The 22,542-nt window shown below is 39.8% G+C and overlaps 1 protein-coding gene across 7 annotated transcripts in view; it reads right to left on the bottom strand.

The window, feature by feature from the left end:
* Positions 1-21,478, bottom strand: part of ERICH2 (glutamate rich 2) — a 38,252-nt gene extending 16,774 nt beyond the window's left edge. For 5 of the 7 annotated variants that reach the window (XM_082631159.1, XM_082631161.1, XM_082631165.1 and 2 more), the window contains exons 1-3: positions 21,185-21,478; positions 3,103-3,151; positions 2,838-2,874 (exon numbers count right to left, since the gene is read on the bottom strand). In XM_082631159.1, coding sequence (XP_082487285.1) covers positions 2,838-2,853 — 16 coding nt within the window. In that variant the 5' untranslated portion in view covers positions 2,854-2,874; positions 3,103-3,151; positions 21,185-21,478. Of the gene's footprint in view, positions 1-502; positions 582-2,837; positions 2,875-3,102; positions 3,152-21,184 lie in introns of those variants that run through there. The other 2 variants (XM_082631162.1, XM_082631163.1) reach the window with 2 other exon arrangements.
* Between the last annotated feature and the right edge of the window lie 1,064 nt (positions 21,479-22,542).

Genomic DNA, 22,542 nt, shown 5'->3' with positions numbered 1-22,542 from the left:
CTTCTAACCATTTAACAGAAATAGATAACCAGTATACTCTAAAATATATTTTCTTTAAATACAATTACAATTGAGGAACGATTCAGATTTTTACTTTGGAAGATGGGAAGTATTTACTTTAGTATCTACTAAGGTTAGAGAGTTAGTCAAGTTAGATACCCCACTGGAACATATTTACACCAGAGGGTGGATAACCTAGGTTTTAGAATTAATTAGTATGTTAAGCACACTAGGCATATTTATGAAATGTCCCCAAATTTCTATTGGAATTAATAATTTTTTAAAGTTTATATTTATTTTAAACTTTGTTTTAAAATGATTTACATTTATCAAACATGAGGGACTTCCCTGGCAGTCCAGTGGTTAAGACTCCATACTTCCACTGCAGGGGGCACGGGTTCGATCCCTGGTCAGAGAACTAAAATTCTCATGTCACGAGGCGTGGTCAAAACAAAAACCCAAAAAAACCATGAGCCTAAAAACAAAATTAATTAAAATTTACTTTTCTGAGACTGTCTTCGCTACATTTAGAGAGACTTGTGCTGGTGAGGTATAAAGTTTGCTTGCCAGTGTTGGTCTGCATCTAAAGAGGCATTTTACTTAAAGTGTAAAAATGGGAGTAAAAAATAATGTGTCATACATTTTAGAAAAGATAAAATATACGATTATAGAATAACCAATAGATGCAATTTTTTCAAACTCTAAGAGTTGAGTGCTGTGGGTTTGCTTTACCCATTTTTAGAAAAGATAAAATATACAATTATGGAATAACAGATGCAGTTTTTTCAAACTCCAAGAGTTGAGTGCTGTGGGTTTGCTTTACCCGTTTTCCCCTCACATCTTTATGTGTACTTGAAAGCTTGACGAAAAACCAACAGATCAAAGGTCCAAGACCTATAACACTTTGTCCAGCATTAAAGACATACTTTACTTTTACTGCTGAAAATAGTTTGTTAATTAAGTGCCATTTTTTGGGTAGATAAAATCTTTGACAGAGAGGATCCATGAGGAAAAATGGAAATGAGTTATTTGGGCTTTGTGTACAGAGAAGTTTGAAACTCCTGGTTTATAAAGTTCACACACTCCTTGTGGCTCGGATTGGAATGAAGAATCAATCAGAAGATTAAGGCAAAGAACTGGTGGGGAAAGAAAATTTCTAGTTTTCCCTAATCCAACCTGGGTAGGACCTTTTGGGAAATTCCCCTTGCCTGTCAGACTATGGAGCCAGAAGCGGGGTGGAGATTGGAATGTAAAGCTACACTGAAAAAATCCATCAACTCTGTAGGTCAGTCACACTGTTTCTCAAGTAAAGGTCCCCCATGATTTTCTGTTTTCCTACTTGATCTTTTTTTTTCCAGGACTGGCTCTGTTTACCTTCACCTCTGGGTGGAGTACCTGAGGTAACAAAGCCATGCACCTGTGAAGCTTACTGGCTACCTACCTATCCCTCTCTCCCTCACTCCAAACAACAACCAAACCAAACCCAAACCTAAACTCTTCTCTGCAAGTGAAGGGAACATGATCATACTACCCTTGCAAAAAGCAGTTTGATAAACAGATGCAATTATTAATGAGATCAAGAGAACAGGCCATCACTCTGCTTTTCTATTTTGGCCCAGACTGCATTTGATTTACCCCTGGGTTTTAACTACCTCAGGATGTGGGTTACCCCTTGCTCCAGTTCCAACACTGCTTATCACAGCCTATGAACACTGGGGTTCGTAGACATGATAGAATGTATTTTCACTAATGACTACTAACTCCCATTAGTATTACTGAAAGTTATATCCTATTTTCCTCAAAGACTACTAAACTTTTCTTACATTTTTAATTTAAAGATATTCAACCATGTAATAGGATATATAATGTATAATTACATCCAGATTAATATACTTAATGGGGCATTTGTTTTTTTCTGGTTGTCTATAACATTTAATCTGAAATAAGCACAGATTCTCTGTCATTGATCTGTAATACATTACCTTCTCTTTAGTATAAAAATACATCTTTAATATATAATCTACAACAAAAGTCAAGGTGGACCCTAATTTTAATTTTTAGCTTTGACAGTATGAAAATTGAAATATATGTTGCATAAGGTATAATTTTTCCCAGCCAATAATATTCAGAATAATTCAAAATAGTATCAATTTGAATAGAACCCCACTAGAATGGCACCTACCAATTTATCAATAATTGATCCCCATGAATGTGTTTTACAATCAACTTTCAAAGTGTAATTTTTCATGGAATAAATAATTGAATTTTTTTTCAGGGGAGAGGAGATGATCATATCAGGAAGGGCTCTGATGAATTATCAGAATCAGTGCCTTGAACAAAGCAGGTACTTAGTATTTAGCTACCAAATTGAAACTGGACTATGATTCTTTTTTTAATATCAATCTCTTCAACTAGTTAGGGTGATTATTTTCCTAATTTAGTAGTAATGGTTCTTCTCATAGTAAACAAAGAATCTGTTTGATTTTAAGGTAAGTATTCCTTTAAAATGATATTCTCAAAGAAGAGAGCAAGTATCAAAGTGAAACAGGAATGAGCGATGAAAGTTATATAAGTAAAATATGGAATACTTGGTGTTTAAGCATTTAAAAAGTAGGTCTGAATATTATCTATACCCCTACATTTTTATCAAAATTCAGTTTTCATTTTAAATGTCCTCTTATCTAAGTAACAATTGCTTTGACTGAAGCAAAAGCTAAGTGCTAATCCATGCATTTCTGGACTTTCAAATTTAATTGGGTGACAAATGATTGCATTATCTAGTTCTAATTGCTTAAAAGGCATGTGATAGATCAGATGCACAACCAGAGACATCTTACTCTGACATTGCTTCATTTGGTTCAATCATCACTTTTTCTGAAAGAAAAGAAAAAAAATCAACCCAGTATTTTATCAGTAGTGATGTGCTTAATAGAAATTCCTGACTGGCAAATATTTAGGCATTGTTTGAGTGACAGACAGTATAATAAAGGATTTAATTGCTAAGTCTTTCAACCACACTCAACCATTCCTGTAGACTATCTTCTTAATATTTAGGACAAAAGGGTGGTTAAACATATTCTTTTTAAGTAATAAATCATTTACCCTTTGGATCAAACACTAGCAATTGGCCATTCTGTCCTTATTTTGGTACCTAAAAGAGAAGCAGAAATAAAAATTAGCATTATCAGTATTATTTTACTTTGAGGTATTTGAAATAATTTATTCATAACCTTTATATGAACATTTCTATTATCTAGGCTAAAACATAATTTTATGCTAAAGCCAATTATTCCAAAACTATATAAACTAATGGTAAAATAGAACTAAAGCATTCTAAAAACTAGTTTATATACTATTATCTTTACAGCTTCTGTCTTGTCTAGATGATTCCTATAAGAAACCAAAATATTTACTTCTTTATACACTTGTATAAATTTAGAATATAAATAAAATAGAATGCAGGACTCGGTCTGTCGGCAGCGTAGTAAGCCTGTAATTTGGTTTTGTTTTTAGTATCATTATTTTCATCCTAAGTGAAAAACATCATTCTTCTGGTTTATGAAATGAGATTTTTAAAAAGCCTAGAGAAATGAATGCTTCCCCTTTCCCCCGTTCACCTTGGAGTTTATGTAAAAAGAGCTATAGGAAAAATTTTGCATGTTAGAAAAGTGATGTATTAAATTAGCCTCTAATTCTCTGTTACCTTTTTGGGTTTATGTAACTTGGACCCTAGATCTGGATCCAAATACAATACAGCAGGTTGAGGTGCCCCTTTCCCCCTGAGCTGACCCCAAAAAACCATAAATTCAGTGTGGTGCATGTTTACAACACTGCTTTTCCCTCCCACTTTAACAAAGCAAAACAACACATAAACCACAACTACCTGCCACATTCCAGTTCATTTGTGTTATTAAAAACACCTTTACAGAGTGTATATTAGTCAGAACTAGAAGTTTTTCCATGATATTTCAAGATACAGTATTTTTAATAAAATATTATTTCAACAAATACATTTAGAAATTAACCTTTTTCTCCAAAGATGCATTTAAAAATATAATTCTTACCTTATAAGTTCCCTTATGAGTTTATTAATACTTACAATGTTTTCTCTTTGAATGTGTACCCTTTTTAAAGTTAGTCTATATAGACTGATTTTCCTATAACTTAGCCCTTTATATACCTGGATAAATTTCATTTTAATTGTAAAGAGAAAAATCAACTTTTAAGGTTTTTTTTTAATGTATGAGAGATGCCACACTTAAATTTTTCATAAGTAATAATTCACTTGCCTCTCCTCCCCTAACACTTGTCCCCATATCACAAGCCAGGCTTTAAAAATTATAAGTAGTAATACCTAGGGATTTCTGGAATATAAATTCAGGACCAAAACTGTAGACAATAAAAGAGAAGCTTCACTTATTTGCATTAAGTTTTTCTCTTTTTAAATGTGTCTCCCTCACAATGATTTGCACTCTGGAATAAAGCAGTAGTGCACAAACTTTTGCCTTAGGCTTTGTTTTCTGGGGAACCCTGATCAAGCCAGACATTATATATGTATTAATTTGATTATCCCTCTGAGAAGCTCACAGAGAGCTAAAGTCCATCAGAAAAACAAGGCATCTTTTTGGGAAAAACAGTTGTAGAAGACCAAACTCTAGGATAAATAAAAGATTTTACTCCTGATTCTCTACAGCAGTGGAGCTCAGAAGGCAAAACAATGCAATATGAACCAAATAAGATCTTAACAGAAGAAATCTAAGACGGCCTCTCCTGAGAGATACTTACGTACCACAGATGCCCACATTCTGTGGGTACCCATATGTCTGGGTCTCCCCTTTATATTTAGAGATTTCCTTTCCTTTCTAGCTCTAGGGTCTTTATGGATTGCTACATTCTACCCTTTACCTGGATGAAACATCAGTGCATAAAATTCTCCTCCCATTTTCAGCTGGTAAAGAAAAACCTAGGATGAGCAGATCCCAGCCCTTGATGGAAACCCAGTCTCTGCTAGGTCTAGCTTTATCATTACCTAGGAAATGTTCATTTAATCTCCTTTCATAAAATGGAATTCTTTGGGAGGCAGTAGGGAGTAATACTCAAGAGCTGGGGCTCTTCAGAAATAAACCCACGCACCTAAGGTAAATTAATCTACGACAAAGGAGGCAAGAATATAGTATGGGGAAAAGACAGTCTCTTCAGCAAGTGGTGCTGGGAAAGCTGGAGAGCTGCATGTAAATCAATGACACTAGAACACTTCCTCATACCATATACGAAAATAAACCCAAACTGGTTTAAAGACCTAAATTTAAGACATGACACCAAAAACTCCTGAAAGAGAACACAGGCAAAATATTCTCAGACATAAATCATAGCAGTGTTTTCTAAAGTCAGTCTCCCAAGGCAAAAGAAATAAAAGCAAAAATAAACAAATAGGACCTAATTAACCTTAAAAGCTTTTGCACAGCGAAGGAAATCATACACAAAACAAAAAGACAACCTACGGAATGGGAGAAAATATTTGCAAACAATGCAACCAACAAGGGATTAATTTCCAAAATATACGACAGCTTGTACAACTCAATATTAAAAAAAACCAAACAACCTGGGAATTCCCTGGTGGTCCAGTGGTTAGGACTCTGCCCTCTCACTGCCGAGGGCCTGGGTTCAATCCCTGGTCGGGGAACTAAGATCCCACAATCTGTGAGGCATGGCCCAAAAACAAAAACAAATAAACAACCCAATCCAAAAATGGACAGAAGACCTAAATAGCCATTTCTCCAAACAAGACATACTGATGGCCAACGGGCACATGAAAAGATGCTCAGCATCGCTAATTATTAGAGAAATGCAAATCAAAACCACAAGGAGGTATCACCGCATAATGGTCAGAATAGCTATCATGAAAAAGTCTACAAATAATAAATGCTGGAGAGGGTGTGGAGAAAAGGGAACTCTCCTACACTGTTGGTGGGAATGTTAAGTTGGTGCAGGCACTATGGAGAACAGTATGGAGGTTCCTAAAAAAATCTATGAATAGAACTACCGAGACCTCCCAAAAGGCAAGAAACTCCCCACGTACCTACGTAGGGCAAAAGAAAAAAGAATAAACAGAGACAAAAGAATACGGATGGGACCTGCACCAGTGGGAGGGAGCCGTGAAGGAGGAAAGGTTTCCACATACTAGAAGCCCCTTCGCAGGCGGAGACTGCGGGTGGCGGAGGCGGGGGAGTTTCGGGGATGCGGAGGAGAGCGCAGCAACAGGGGTGCAGAGGGCAAAGCGGATAGATTTCCGCACAGAGGATTGGGGTGCCGACCAGCACTCACCAGCCCAAGAGGCTTGTGTGCTCACCCGCCAGGGCGGGCGGGGCTGGGAGCTGAGGCTCGGGCTTCGGAGGTCGGATCGCAGGGAGAGGACTGGGGTTGGCAGCGTGAACACAGCCTGAAGGGGGCTAGTGCGCCACAGCTAGCCGGGAGGGAGTCCGGGAAAAAGTCTGGAACTGCCCAAGAGACAAGAGACTTTTTCTTCCCTCTTGGTTTCCTGGTGCGCGAGGAGAGGGGATTAAGAGCGCTGCTTAAAGGAGCTCCAGAGACGGGCGCGAGCCGCAGCTAAAAGCGCGGACCCCAGAGACGGGAATGAGATGCTAAGGCTGCTGCTGCCGCCACCAAGAAGCCTGTGTGTGAGCACAGGTCACTATCCACACCTCCCTTCCGGGGAGCCTGTGCAGCCCGCCACGGCCAGGGTCCTGGGATCCAAGAACAACTTCCCTGGGAGAACGCATGGCGCGCCTCAGGCTGGTGCAACGTCACGCTGGCCTCTGCTGCCGCAGGCTCGCCCTGCATCGTGCCCCTCCCTCCCCCTGGCCTGAGTGAGCCAGAGTCCCCGAATCAGCGGCTCCTTTAACCCCGTCCTGTCTGAGCGAAGAACAGACGCCCTCTGGCGACCTACACGCAGAGGCGGGGCCAAATCCAAAGCTGAACCCCGGGAGCTGTGCGAACAAAGAAGAGAAAGGGAAATCTCTCCCAGCAGCCTCAGGAGCAGCAGATTAAATCTCCACAACCAACTTGATGTACCCTGCATCTGTGGAATACCTGAATAGACAACGAATCATCCCAAATTGAGGAGATGGACTTGGAGAGCAAGATTTACTATTTTTTCCCCTTTTCCTCTTTTTGTGAGTGTGTATGTGTATGCTTCTGTGTGAGATTTTGTCTGCACAGCTTTGCTTTCACCATTTGTCCTAGTGTTCTATCCGTTCCTTTTTCCTTTTTTACTTAAAAAAATTTTTTTCTTAATAATTATTTTTTTACTTTAATAACTTTATTTTATTTTACCTTATTTATTTTATTTTATCCCTTCTTCCTTTCTTTCTTTCTTTCTTTCTGTCTTTCTACTTTTTCTCCCTTTTATTCTGAACCATGTGGATGACAGGCTCTTGGTGCTGCAGCCAGGCATGAGGGCTGTGACTCTGAGGTGGGACAGCCAACTTCAGGACACTGGTCCACAAGAGACCTCCCAGCTCCACATAATATCAAACGGCAAAAATCTCCCAGAGATCTCCATCTCAACACCAACACCCAGCTTCACTCAACGACCAGCAAGTTACAGTGCTGGACACCCTAAGCCAAACAACTAGCAAGACAAGAACACAACCCCACCCATTAGCAGAGAGGCTGCCTAAAATCATAATAAGTCCACAGACACCCCAAAACACACACCAGATGTGGACCTGCCCACCAGAAAGACAAGATCCAGCCTCATTCACCAAACACAGGCACTAGTCCGCTCCACCAGGAAGACTACACAATCCACTGAACCAACTTTAGCCACTGGGGACAGACACCAAAAACAACGGGAACCACAAACCTGCAGCCTGCAGAAAGGAGACCCCAAACACAGTAAGATAAGAAAAATGAGAAGACAGAAAAACACACAGCACATGAAGGAGCAAGATAAAAACCCACCAGACCTAAAAAATGAAGAGGAAATAAGCAGTCTACCTGAAAAAGAATTCAGAATAATGATAGTTAAGATGATCCAAAATCTTGGAAATAGAATAGAGAAAATGCAAGAAACATTTAACAAGGACCTAGAAGAACTAAAGATGAAACAAGCAATGATGAACAACACAATAAATGAAATTAAAAATACTCTAGAAGGGATCAATAGCAGAATAACTGAGGCAGAAAAACAGATAAGTGACCTGGAAGATAAAATAGTGGAAATAACTACTGCAGAGCAGAAAAAAGAACAAAGAATGAAAAGAACTGAGGACAGTCTCAGAGACCTCTGGGACAACATTAAATGCACCAACATTCAAATTAGAGGGGTTCCAGAAGAAGAAGAGAAAAAGAAAGGGAATGAGAAAATATTTGAAGAGATTATAGTTGAAAACTTCCCTAATATGGGAGAGGAAATAGTTAATCAAGTCCAGGAAGCACAGAGGGCCGCATACAGGATAAATCCAAGGAGAAACACGCCAAAACACATATTAATCAAACTGTCAAAAATTAAATAGAAACAAAACATATTAAAAGCAGCAAGGGAAAAACAACAAATAACACACAAGGGAATCCCCATAAGGTTAACAGCTGATCTTTCAGCAGAAACTCTGCAAGCCAGAAGGGACTGGCAGGACATATTTAAAGTGATGAAGGAGAAAAACCTGCAACCAAGATTACTCTACCCAGCAAGGATCTCGTTCAGATTTGATGGAGAAATTAAAACCTTTACAGACAAGCAAAAGCTGAGAGAGTTCAGCACCACCAAACCAGCTTTACAACAAATGCTAAAGGAACTTCTCTAGGCAAGAAACACAAGAGAAGGAAAAGACCTACAATAACAAACCCAAAACAATTAAGAAAATGGGAATAGGAACATACATATCGATAATTACCTTAAATGGAAATGGACTAAATGCTCCCACCAAAAGACACAGGTTGGCTGAATGGACACAAAAATAAGACCCATATATATGCTGTCTACAAGAGACCCACTTCAGACCTAGAGACACATACAGACTGAAACTAAGTGTATGGAAAAAGATATTCCATGCAAATGGAAACCAAAAGAAAGCTGGAGTAGCAATTCTCATATCAGACAAAATAGACTTTAAAATAAAGACTATTAGAAGAGACAAAGAAGGACACTACATAATGATCAAGGGATCGATCCAAGAAGAAGATATAACAATTGTAAATATTTATGCACCTAACATACGAGCACCTCAGTACATAAGGCAAATGCTAACAGCCATAAAAGGGGAAATTGACAGTAACACATTCACAGTAGGGGACTTTAACACCCCACTTTCACCAATGGACAGATCATCCAAAATGAAAATAAATAAGGAAACACAAGCTTTAAATGAAACATTAAACAAGATGGACTTAATTGATATTTATAGGACATTCCATCCAAAAACAACAGAATACACATTTTTCTCAAGTGCTCATGGAACATCCTCCAGGAAAGATCATATCTTGGGTCATAAATCAAGCCTTGATAAAATTAAGAAAATTGAAATTGTATCAAGTATCTTTTCCAACCACAACGCTATGACTAGATATCAATTACATGAAAAGACCTGTAAAAATTACAAACACATGGAGGCTAATCAATACACTACTTAATAACGAAGTGATCACTGAAGAACTCAAAGAGGAAATCAAAAAAATACCTAGAAACATATGACAATGGAGACACGACGACGCAAAACCTATGGGATGCAGCAAAAGCAGTTCTAAGAGGGAAGTTTATAGCAATACAATCCTACTTTAAGAAACAGGAAACATCTCGAATAAACAACCTAACCTTGCATCTAAAGCAATTAGAGAAGGAAGAACAAAAAAACCCAAAAGTTAGCAGAAGGAAAGAAATCATAAAGATCAGATCAGAAATAAATGAAAAAGAAATGAAGGAAACGATAGCAAAGATCAATAAAACTAAAAGCTGGTTCTTTGAGAAGATAAACAAAATTGATAAACCATTAGCCATGCTCATCAAGAAAAAAAGGGAGAAGATTCAAATCAATAGAATTAGAAATGAAAAAGGAGAAGTAACAACTGACACTGCAGAAATACAAAAGATCATGAGAGATTACTATAAGCAACTCTATGCCAATAAAATGGACAACCTGGAAGAAATGGACAAATTCTTAGAAATGCACAACCTGCCAAGACTGAATCAGGAAGAAATAGAAAATATGAACAGACCAATCACAAGCACTGAAATTGAAACTGTGATTAAAAATCTTCCAACAAACAAAAGCCCAGGACCAGATGGCTTCACAGGTGAATTCTATCAAACATTTAGAGAAGAGCTAACACCTATCCTTCTCAAACTCTTCCAAAATATAGCAGAGGGAGGAACACTCCCAAACTCATTCTACAAGGCCACCATCACCCTGATACCAAAACCAGACAAGAATGTCACAAAGAGAGAAAACTACAGGCCAATATCACTGATGAACATAGATGCAAAAATCCTTAACAAAATACTAGCAAACAGAATCCAACAGCACATTAAGAGGATCATACACCATGATCAAGTGGGGTTTATTCCAGGAATGCAAGGATTCTTCAATATATGCAAATCAATGAATGTGATACACCATATTAACAAATTGAAGGAGAAAAACCATATGGTCATCTCAATAGATGCAGAGAAAGCTTTTGACAATATTCAGCACCCATTTATGATAAAATCCCTCCAGAAAGCAGGCATAGAGGGAACTTTCCTCAACATAATAAAGGCCATATATGACAAACCCACAGCCAACATCGTCCTCAATGGTGAAAAACTGAAAGCCTTTCCACTAAGATCAGGAACAAGACAAGGTGCCCACTCTCACCACTCTTATTCAACATAGTTTTGGAAGTTTTATAGCCACAGCAATCAGAGAAGAAAAGGAAATAAAAGGAATCCAAATTGGAAAAGGAGAAGTAAAGCTGTCACTGTTTGCAGATGACATGATACTATACATAGAGAATCCTAAAGATGCTACCAGAAAACTATAGCTAATCAATGAATTTGGTAAAGTAGCGGGATACAAAATTATTGCACAGAAATCTCTGGCATTCCTATACACTAATGATGAAAAATCTGAAAGTGAAATCAAGAAAACACTCCCATTTACCACTGCAACAAAAAGAATAAAATATCTAGGAATAAACCTACCTAAGGAGACAAAAGACCTGTATGCAGAAAATTATAAGACACTGATGAAAGAAATTAAGGATGATACAAATAGATGGAGAGATATACCATGTTCTTGGATTGGAAGAATCAACATTGTGAAAATGACTCTACTACCCAACTCAATCTACAGATTCAGTGCAATCCCTATCAAACTACCACTGGCATTTTTCACAGAACTAGAACCAAAAATTTCACAATTTGTATGGAAACACAAAACACTCCGAACAGCCAAAGCAATCTTGAGAACGAAAGATGGAGCTGGAGGAATCAGGCTCCCTGACTTCAGACTATACTACAAAGCTACAGTAATCAAGACAGTATGGTACTGGCACAAAAACAGAAAAATAGATCAGGGAACAGGATAGAAAGCCCAGAGATAAACCCATACACATATGGTCACCTTATCTTTGATAAAGAAGGCAGGAATATACAGTGCGGAAAGGACAGCCTCTTCAATAAGTGCTGCTGAGAAAACTGGACAGGTACATGTAAAAGTATGAGATTAGATCACTCCCTAACACCATACACAAAAATAAGCTCAAAATGGATTAAAGACTTAAATGTAAGGCCAGAAACTATCGAACTCTTAGAGGAAAACATAGGCAGAACACTCTATGACATAAATCACAGCAAGATCCTTTTTGACCCACCTCCTAGAGAAATGGAAATAAAACCAAAAATAAACAAATGGGACCTAATGAAACTTCAAAGCTTTTGCACGCAAAGGAAACCATAAACAAGACCAAAAGACAACCCTCAGAATGGGAGAAAATATTTTCAAATGAAGCAATGACAAAGGATTAATCTCCAAAATTTACAAGCAGCTCATGCAGCTCAATAGCAAAAAAAACAAACAACCCATTCCAAAAATGGGCAGAAGACCTAAATAGACATTTCTCCAAAGAAGATATACAGACTGCCAACAAACACATGAAAGAATGCTCAACATCATTAATCATTAGAGAAATGCAAATCAAAACTACAATGAGATATCATCTCACACCAGTCAGAATGGCCATCATCAAAAAATCTAGAAACAATAAATGCTGGAGAGGGTGTGGAGAAAAGGGAACACTCTTGCACTGCTGGTGGGAATGTGAATTGGTACAGCCACTATGGAGAACGGTATGGAGGTTCCTTAAAAAACTACAAATAGAACTACCATATGACCCAGCAATCCCACTACTGGGCATATATCCTGAGAAAACCATAATTCAAAAAGAGTCATGTACCAAAATATTCATTGCAGCTCTATTTACAATAGCCAGGAGATGGAAACAACCTAAGTGTCCATCATCAGATGAATGGATAAAGAAGATGTGGCACATATATACAATGGAATATTACTCAGCCATAAAAAGAAAGGAAATTGAGCTATTTGTAATGAGGTGGATGGACCTAGAGTCTGTCATACAGAGTGAAGTAAGTCAGAAAGAGAAAGACAATACCGTATGCTGACACATATATATGGAATTTAAGAAAAAAAATGTCATGAAGAACCTAGGGGTAAGACAGGAATAAAGACACAGACCTACTAGAGAATGAACTTGAGGATATGGGGAGGGGGAAGGGTAAGCTGTGACAAAGTGCAAGAGTGGCATGGACATATATACACTACCAAACATAAAATAGATAGCTATTGGGAAGAAGCCGCATAGCACAGGGAGATCAGCTCAGTGCTTTGTGACCACCTAGAGGGGTGGGATAGGGAGGGTGGGAGGGAGGGAGATGCAAGAGGCAAGACATATGGGAACATATGTATATGTATAACTGATTCACTTTGTTATAAAGCAGAAACTAACACACCATTGTAAAGCAATTATACTCCAATAAAGATGTAAAACAAAAAAACAAAAAAACAAAAAAAACTACCATATGATCCAGCTAATCCCACTCCTGGGCATATACCTTAAGAAAACTCTAATTCAAAAAACATATATGCACCTCAATGTTCATAGCAGCACTCTTTACAATAGCCAAGACATGGAAACAGCCTAAATGTCCATCAACAGATGAATGGATAAAGAAGATGTGGTATATATATATATATATTATATATATGTATATTTACATATAATATGTGTATATATAACATAAATATATAATATTCCATCATATATATGATGGGATACTATTACTCAGCCATAAAAAAGAACGAAATAATGTCATTTGAAACAACATGGATGGACCTAGAGATAATCATACTAAGTGAAGTCAGTCAGAGAAAGACAAACATCATATGATATCACTTATATGTGGAATCTAAAAACATGATATAAATGAACTCATTTACAAAACAGAAACAGACTCACAGATACAGAAAACAAATTTATGGTTATCAAAGGGGAAAGTAGGGAAAGGAATAAATTAGGAGTTTGGGATTAGCAGATACAAACTACTATATATAAAATAGAAAAACAATAAGATCCTACTCTATAGTATAGGGAAGTACATTCAATAACTTGTAATAAGCCATAATGGAAAAGAATATGAAAAAGAATACATATATGTATGTATGTGCATATACATATATATACACACACACATATATATATATATTTGAATCACTTTGCTGTACACCAGAAACTAACACAACATTGTAAATCAACTATATTTCAATTAAAAAAAAAAAGAGCTGTGCTCTTGAGTAAAGACACTGGGTTCACATCCCAGTTCTGCCACTTCCCATGTAAGCTTGGGTAAGTTAATTTCTGTAGGCCTCAGTTCCTCTGTCTGTAAATCAGGGCTCACAATGCTGCCAACTTCATTGGATCATTATAAGGATTAAATAGGATCATCTGGGTAAAGAGTTTAGCACAGTGCCCGGCACATAGGAGGGACATGGGAGAAACAACTTGATGTTTTATCCAAACGAAAAACTGGTATGTTGCCCTATGGGGCTGATGAAGATTGCTTAGGGAAACAAAAAGGAGGCTTTACTGCAATTGAGACAAGCAAACTAGCTCTAAGGACTTTTAATTAATTAATTAATCACATAAGCCCTAAAGTAATGATACTTGCTTAGAAAGATCACTGACTCCAGAGAAAAAGGAGAGTAATTGAGAACACAGGTAAAGCTAAAGCAGAGACGGATAATTGCTCAGAAAAAGGTACGGCCATTGCACAACTATGTATTTTTCAAATGAGTATTAATAGCAAAAAAATCTCTCTGAAAGGAAATGTTTTCATAAAAGAAACTGATAATATTGGTTGACTGGGGAGGAAATAGAGATAACTGCAGGACTATCTCTAGCGAGGGAGTTTTTTACTTTACGTCCATTGTACCTCTTGAACTTCAAATAAAATAAATGTATTATCTATTTAAAAAATACGATGTAAAATTTGCAATACCGTTTGTATCCACCTGTTTGTTTATCCACCTCTTACAGGCATGTGAGCTGTTACGTTGGCCTTGTGCTACTTCAATTCTCTCCTCCACCCAGTGGTACCTGTTCAAATTGGAGTCATGGTTTCCAGAAAAGCACACCTTGTAGATTCATAACTACTGATTATGGTTAATGTTAACATCACAACATTCATTTAATCAGCACTTCAACTCTCTATCAAATACACCCTCTGCCTTTTGGAACATGGGCAGACTCTCCTGATGTCTTTCAACAATCCAGGTGGTAACAGGAAAAACACAGTTAGGTAACTCCTAACTTTCATGTAGTATTCAATGTCTATTTAAAACAAACGTTTGATGAGCACCTACTATGTATCAGATATGTCTGTGATAAGATCTGGGGATACAAGAGAAGCTCAGAATTTTATAGGGGAAACAAAGTACTAACTTCCTATATATATGGGACAGACCAAGCTTCAAAGTAATATACTAAATGCTTCCCTCTAGGGGCTCCAATGTAATTTTCCATACTGCCCAAACAGGATCAGTCAAATCCCTTCTTTTTTGAGCTCATGGACTGGAGATACCCAAGGAGAGTGAGAAGGCATTGGAGGCAGAATTGGAAAGATAGAGGGAGAGAGTCCAGTCAACAGAACTGTCCCTGAACAACCTTCAAGTTCCAGAATCCAGTTCTGAGGCCTATTCTCTGGGTTTGCTATATTCTGCCATGTATTGTAATTTCTACAAATATCCCTAGAATAAGGTATTGTCTGCCTATAGCTCATCCCCCCTTAGGTGGTTGACAGATCCAGCCCTCCTGAACACAAGAGCAGTACTGTCCTAGCACAGACCCATCATGGTAATTCATAAGCTAACACAGTGACTGAACCAAGGATTGAGCCTGTGATCCAAGCTAAGTTCACCACACCTTTTTCTGAGGCTTTTCCAAGTGGAACTGTCACAAAGGTAAGAGAATATGAGAGTAGAGCTTTCAACTGCCATGGTTCTAGGTTTCAGGAAGAACGTGGCCTGAGTGAAGCAGAATATACAAAAGAATCAGATGAGAGATGAAGAGATGAGGTAGAGAGAAGGACAGGGACGGAGGAGGGGTGGAGTGTGTGGGGGGGGGCAGAGACAGACAGACACAGACACATTCCTGATGGTATTTGAGTTCCTGTTTCCAGATCAACCTCTGTCTTTCCCATGGGCCAACTGATTTCTCTTTTTGCCAAAACAAGCTGGAGTTTTGTCATCTGAAACCAAGAGACCTTGACTAATACAGCTCCTACTCCTTGAAACCAAAAGCTAACATACCTGCTGTCATGTAATAAGAGCTACAACACTAGAATTAACATAGACCATGGGAGCACAGAGTGAGAAGTGATCAATTCTACCTGCAATGGGGCAAGACTGAGTCAGGCTTCACAATGAAGGTGGCATTTATTTAACCAAGTCAAGATCAAGTCGGTAGATGGGAAGAGTACTCCTGCTGTGTGTTAGAGAATGGCAGTAGGTGTAGCCTATCCTGGTGTAAGGCATTCCACCACTCTGTAGTTATCTGTCTACATATTGCTTATGTGCATTTCCTTGATAGATTCTTTTCCTTTACCTGCTTCTTGTATGTGGGATCAAATTTTTAAAGTTATTGCCATGTGCTAAATATTTTAACCAGTAGGCAATGGAAAGCAAACCAGGCTCTGAATAACAATCATATGATTAGATCTATCTTAGAAAAGAAATTCTGTGCAGGGTAGACCCGAGAGAGAATGGGAATTGGAGAGACCAGTTAAGAGGCTATTACAACAGCCCAGAGCAGGGGTTGGCAAACTATCAACTATGGGTTAAATATGACTCTCTGCCTACCTTTATAAATGAAACTTATGGGAACACAGACATGCTCATTTGTTTGTACACTGTCATGGGAGCTTTCAAGCTACAGTGGCAGATTGAAAAGTTTCGACAAAGACCGTATGGCCTGCAAAGCCTAAAATACTTATTATTTGGCCCTTTACAGAAAAAGTCTGTCAAACTCTAGTCTAGGAAAAAATGATGATGCACAAAGCCAGGAAGGTACACTTGGAACAAAAAGAGAGGTGAAACTGAGACTCAGTGGACATAGAAGTGAGGGAGAACAAGAGAGTTTGATGGTTCCAGCTTGGATGACCAGGATAAGGACCAGAAGAGGAGCACACTCTGGGGGATGATGAGTTTGTTTTCGGAAATTCTGAGTTGAAGGTGCCTGTAGGTCAACTGAAATCAAGTGTTCTACTGAAAAGAGAGTTAGAACTCAAGAGAAAAGGTGACGTATGGGATAGCTGTGAGAAAGTGGGGATGGATGGCATGACCTATGTAGAATAAGAAAAGGCCAAGCATAGAATCCTGGTAGAGGAAAAGAATCCGTTAAGGAAATGCACATATACAATATGTGCATTTCCATGCACAGAGAGGTGGAATGCATGCACCACCAGGCCAGAAGTTTCTGGAGAGCAGAAACTGGCTGTTATCCATGAGTGTGGGTGCTACACCACTTTAAAGGTACTCAGATATTCCTGATTGAATAAAACCATTGGAATGATATAAAGTAATTTAATTGGCTTTAGAATGCTCTTATAATTTTTTTAAAAAAGGCCCATAGAATTGGGGGGGATAATTCTAAGAAAAGAGCTATGGAAAAGCAGATATAGATTTATTTTAAGAAAAAAAGTACTGAAAGACTTACATAGAAAGATGGGTAGTATTAATCAGAAGATGAGTGTATTTAGATATTAGATAAGTATAAAAATGTACATGACAAAATGATTTGAAAAGGCATTATATGTAATTACATATGTTTGAAAAATTCTGTGTATTATGTAAATAAAAATGTACTTTGGGGTTCAGGTCACAGCAGGTTGGGGGGTCATCATGGGCTCATTTCTAAAAGAAAGGTCTTGCTTCTTAGCTTCTTAGCTGTGTGAGCCTGGACTCCTGGTTGCAAGTTACAGAAACCATGCTCAAGGTAGCTCAGGCACAAAACGGTAAACCCTGGCTCATAGAATCCATGAGTTGAATACCCAAGCTGCGTGGAAGTCAGGACACAGTGGCTACAGCTGTGTTCAAGGAGAGGGTGGGGCTTAGGTGGGGGCGGGGCTTAGGTGGGGGCTTTCCCTTGTTCACTTCTGCTTCTCCCCACCTGGGTCTCATTCTTCTCTCTCATTGCAGACAGATTTTCCTCAAGTAATGCAAAACATGGCTCCCAGCAATTCTTAAGTTTTATGTGACACGGCTCTAGCTTTTAAGGAAAAATTTCCTCTCTCAAAAACCAAAACCCCAGGGAAGAGGGGTCAGTTAGTTCAGCTAGTTTTTTTTGGCTACAAAGAACAGATAAATTCAAGCCATTAAAAAAAAAAATCTCTAGTACCTAATCCACTCCATGTCACACAAACTGGTGCTCAATAAATATCTGTTAAATGAATGGAACAGGAAGGAAGGCAACAAGAAAGCAAAGGGAAAAGAACACATTAAACTAGAGTTTTGCTGTCCAACATGGTAGCCACACGCCATATGTGGCAATTGAGCACTTGAAACATGATTAGTTCAATTTGAGATATGCACACCAGATTATAAAGACTTGGTACCAAAAAAAGAATGTAAAACATCTCATATCCCCACTCTTCAGGTAAGTGTTCACTAACCAGCACCCAATAGGGCCAAATAGTTTGTTTTTTTTTTTTTTTTTTTGCGGTACGTGGGCCTCTCACTGTTGTGGCCTCTCCCGTTGCGGAGCACAGGCTCCAGACGCGCAGACTCAGTGGCCATGGCTCATGGGCCTAACCGCTCCGCGGCATGTGGGATCTTCCCAGACCAGAGCTCGAACCCGTGTCCCCTGAATCGGCAGGCAGACTCTCAACCACTGCGCCACCAGGGAAGCCCCCAAATGGGTTTTATTTGGATTCTATAAAGCTTCAGAAAACCGATTTATAAAATGAGTTACCGGGCTTCCCTGGTGGCGCAGGGGTTGAGAGTCCGCCTGCCGATGCAGGGGACACGGGTTCATGCCCCGGTCCGGGAGGATCCCACGTGCCACGGAGCGGCTGGGCCCGTGAGCCATGGTCATTGAGCCTGCACATCTGGAGCCTGTGCTCCGCAGCGGGAGAGGCCACAACAGTGAGAGGCCCGTGTACCACAAAAAAAAAAAAAAAAAAAAAAGAGTTACCAATATTTAAAATTTAGATTTCACAAAATTCTCATTTTAGGTTTCTCTTATAATACTGAAAGATATTTTTTTCATCCCACATGTGCAATTATTTTATCCTTTTGTGCTATTTGTTTTTATAAGCTACTTTTTATTCTAATAGGCAAAGAATGATTTAATAAGTAGGCAGCTACATGCTCAGGCCCTGAAATTGTGGTGAGGAGAGACAGATGATTAAGCACCATCCTCCATCCTAGAGGAGCTTAGTGGGGAAACATAATAGGACAGGCAGAGGGCAATATTTCATTGTATAGTCTCAAATGTGTATAAAATCGTTTCAGTGATCATCTATCAGTTACATTCATAATTAAAAATGACTATCTGTAAATTTTATATATCTCCTTTACAGCATAGTATAGTACAAGGAGCTCAGACTCTGGAGTCTGACTGCCTATGTTCAAATCCCAGCAAATTGTGTGATCTTGAGCAAGTTCCTTAATCCCTCTATGATTCACTTTCCTAAAGTGTAAAATGAGGATAAAAATACTGACAGGGACAGAGTGATTAAATAGGGACAGAGTGATTAAATAGGGACAGAGTGATTAAATAGTTAATCCCCCTAAGGGACTGCAAGTAAAGAAAAAAGTATGGGAGACCCCTGTAAGTTAATGATCACTCAAGAAGGCAGGTTTGCTTAACAACAAAACCATGCAACAGAAGCATGAGACAAGCCCCAAAACAATAAAACAATAGTGGAATGAGACCCACATCCTGCCCAGTGAGCTCAGTACGTTAATGATTCTTAGGAAACACTCTTCTGCGTGCATAAAAAACAAACATATAAGGAAAAGGTGACATTATACTGAAACTTGAGATGATTTCCCATATTTTAGTATATGTTACCACCTTTTTGCTCATTTCCATTGCACCATGAGAGTCTCAGTTTGACCATGCAGGGATAAGAAAACCCCCCCCGCCCAACGTGGAGGAGGAACTGATAATGGAAGCATAATGTCTACTCAAGAACGAGGAAGAAGGGGGGGCTCCCCCTCCCCCACTTTTCCTTTGATTATAAAACTGTAGCTCACTTAGTTCTGGGCACAGCACCCTCTCACCTGCCCTCCTGTAAGCCTCACAGGCGTTCTGTTCTAATAAATCACTTCTTATCTATCACTGCCTCTCGCTTAATTCTTTCTTCGTGGAGACAAAGCACCAGAGCTCCTTGGAGCCCCCCCAAACGCCACCTAGTGGTTTCAATACTACCTGCCTTACAGAGTTACTGTGAGGGTTAATATAAATAGCTAATAATAAATAACAGTAGCACCTATCTCCTACTACAATGATAATCACTCCAACTCTTCCTCTTCCTATTACTATTGTTATTATTACCTACAGCCTAGCAAGGACAGTGCGGAAGCTGAACTCTGACTAAGGAAGTCCGTTCTAAGTGCACAACTGGGCTTGGCTTGGGCAATGAAGGGGGAGAAAACATTGAAGACTGAGCTCAAATGGTGGTGCTTAATGTGTGTGGTGGTGGGGTAGGAAGCTCTGGAATTCTGGAGTGGTGCAGTGGAATCCTACAAAGGTGTTGGAATTCAGCTCAGGTAAACTCTTAACACTTAAAGAGCAGTGTGCTATTGTTTTCCTGAGATTTAAAAAAACAAAACTTCAACTAGAAAAAAAAATTAACAAGGTGGACTCGGTGATCATTGTACTTGGTTTTTAGGAGAATGAAACAAATCAAAAGACATTTTCAGTGTCTTTTTCAGATTTAGTTTTAAAAAGCAACTTCCAGGGTCTCTTGGGGGTAATAACAGATTCCTCCAATTCACTTATGCCCTCTGGGAAGTCAGACGATAAATTTATAGTGATGCTATGTGTTAACTAAAGTGCCAGAGGGGCACTGTGTAGAGTAGTTTGGGTAGTCAAAAGACCCCAGGATCTTGATTTTAGAAATCTCAAGTCAATTTCGTTATCTCACAGAAGGCTGAGACTAGACCTTAGAAGTGGTCCGCTGTCCAAGCCCCTCATTTTACAGAAGATGAAAATAAGGCCCGGGGAGGTTAAATGATTTGTTCAAATTCCACAGAAACTTTTTATGGCAAGTCGACTAGGGAGTAATGACGTGTTAACTACAGCCAGCTGAGTGCTCGCTCCTATTGGCCATTAAGAAGTTTCAAAAAAAAAAAGTAAGAAAAAAAAGGGGGAGGTGGTGCCTGCGGACAGAGGGAAATAGCCGGAAGCTCTTGGATGGAACGTGGCTATTTTCATTGTTTCTTTTGGGGGGGGGGGTTGGAGAAGTTGGCGCGTGGGACTCGGCAGGTCAGAGAATGGTGGTGTAGACACGTCTGTCAAAACTGCCCAGTTATCACACCCACCCAGACACAAATATCCCTTCCTCAGTGCCCGACTGCAGCCAGAGGAGGAAGCCAATTACGAGCTGCACCTCCGGCCGCTCGGATCCTACCTCCTCGCGCGCCGCCTCGGCTGCGTTGGGGCGCCAGAGCCTGAACCTGGAGTAGGCAAAGAAGTTTGCGGGCTCAGGCGCCGGGCTTGAGGGAGTCCGAGGTGAGGACTGGGTCAGGCTGCTCGCTGGGATGGGGAGAGGGCGACCGTGGTCGATGCGGTGCCTCTTACTCGCCTGTGGCCCTCTCACGCCGACCAGCTTTGAAGGGTTGACACAGAAAGCTAGCCCAGCTCCTGGTCGGCTTGGTGTTGGGAGCGAGGAGCCATAGACTTCGCGTCGCCATGGAGACGAGACTGCGCGCGCCGGGAGACTAGGAAGCTGCGTAGGGGCGAGGGGGAAGGGGCGGGGCGAGCCTGGGGCGGGGCTGAGGGGGCGGGGCGGGGCAGGGCGGGGGCGGAGCATGATCCGGGAGTCTAGGAAGGTACGCCCCCAGTGGCCCGTGGCCAGTAGAGGTCGGCGGCTGGGAGTCCTACCGCGCAGAGAATTGACTGCATACACCATCGGACACACTCACTTGAGAGTCCGCATGTGCACCAGTTACTCTGAGAAGGGTAGAATGGAGGGGGATTGGAATTTCGTTGTCCATACCTGATCTTATTCATGGCGGGGAGAGGGGAAAAGGCAGGGCGGACTCGTTAGTGTTTTAAACCTAACCTATGGAGTAAAAGATGTCTTGAGTTGGGAGAGAGGGTTGTCCGTGGAGGTGGATGAACCGATGTCCCCTGGAGGACTTGTTCCCCCAACCTTAGGTCGCCCTGAAAATATTATGGGTTTCCTGGAGGGCTCTGGACGCGTTTCCTCACAGATCAGATTCAAATGATTAGAACCAGGGACCCTCCTCTCCCACTAGCGGGGGGATATGAAATTGACATTGGCCAATGGAAGGTTTTACTGCTTAAATAAGTGGTTTGGTCACAGAAGAGGGTGGAGAGCATTTCTATTAGAAAATTCTAATTGTCCCTCAAGCTTGGCTTCTAGGAAGGAATTGGTTTTCTCCACTTTGGATGCAGGGAGTCACCAGGGTCAATTTGTTGCTAGGCACCGTGTTTTGAAGGAAGCCCGCTTTCTGGAATCAAATTTGGATGTGAATTTCACTAAATAGCTATATGAGGTATGATCACTATTTAACCTCTTAGGTGCCCTCTGGGAATATGAACTTTGGTAGATGGTTGTCAGATTCAAATGACATAAAGTATATAAAGTTCTGACATGTAGAGATGCTTAAAAAATGGTAAATTTTATAATTATATTTTAATAAAATGGAACCAGGTGGACCACTTCAGGAACCAAGGGTATACGGAGATTCTGTTATTTTAAAATTCTGGGATTTCCCTGGTGGCACAACTGGTTAAAGAATC

The sequence above is a fragment of the Mesoplodon mirus genome (assembly GCF_964341445.2).
Source record: "Mesoplodon mirus genome assembly, chromosome: 8".
NCBI classification, from domain to species: Eukaryota; Metazoa; Chordata; class Mammalia; order Artiodactyla; family Ziphiidae; genus Mesoplodon; species Mesoplodon mirus.
The sequence above is the reverse complement of the archived record's forward strand: the minus strand, read 5'-3'. Positions and strand labels throughout refer to the sequence as shown.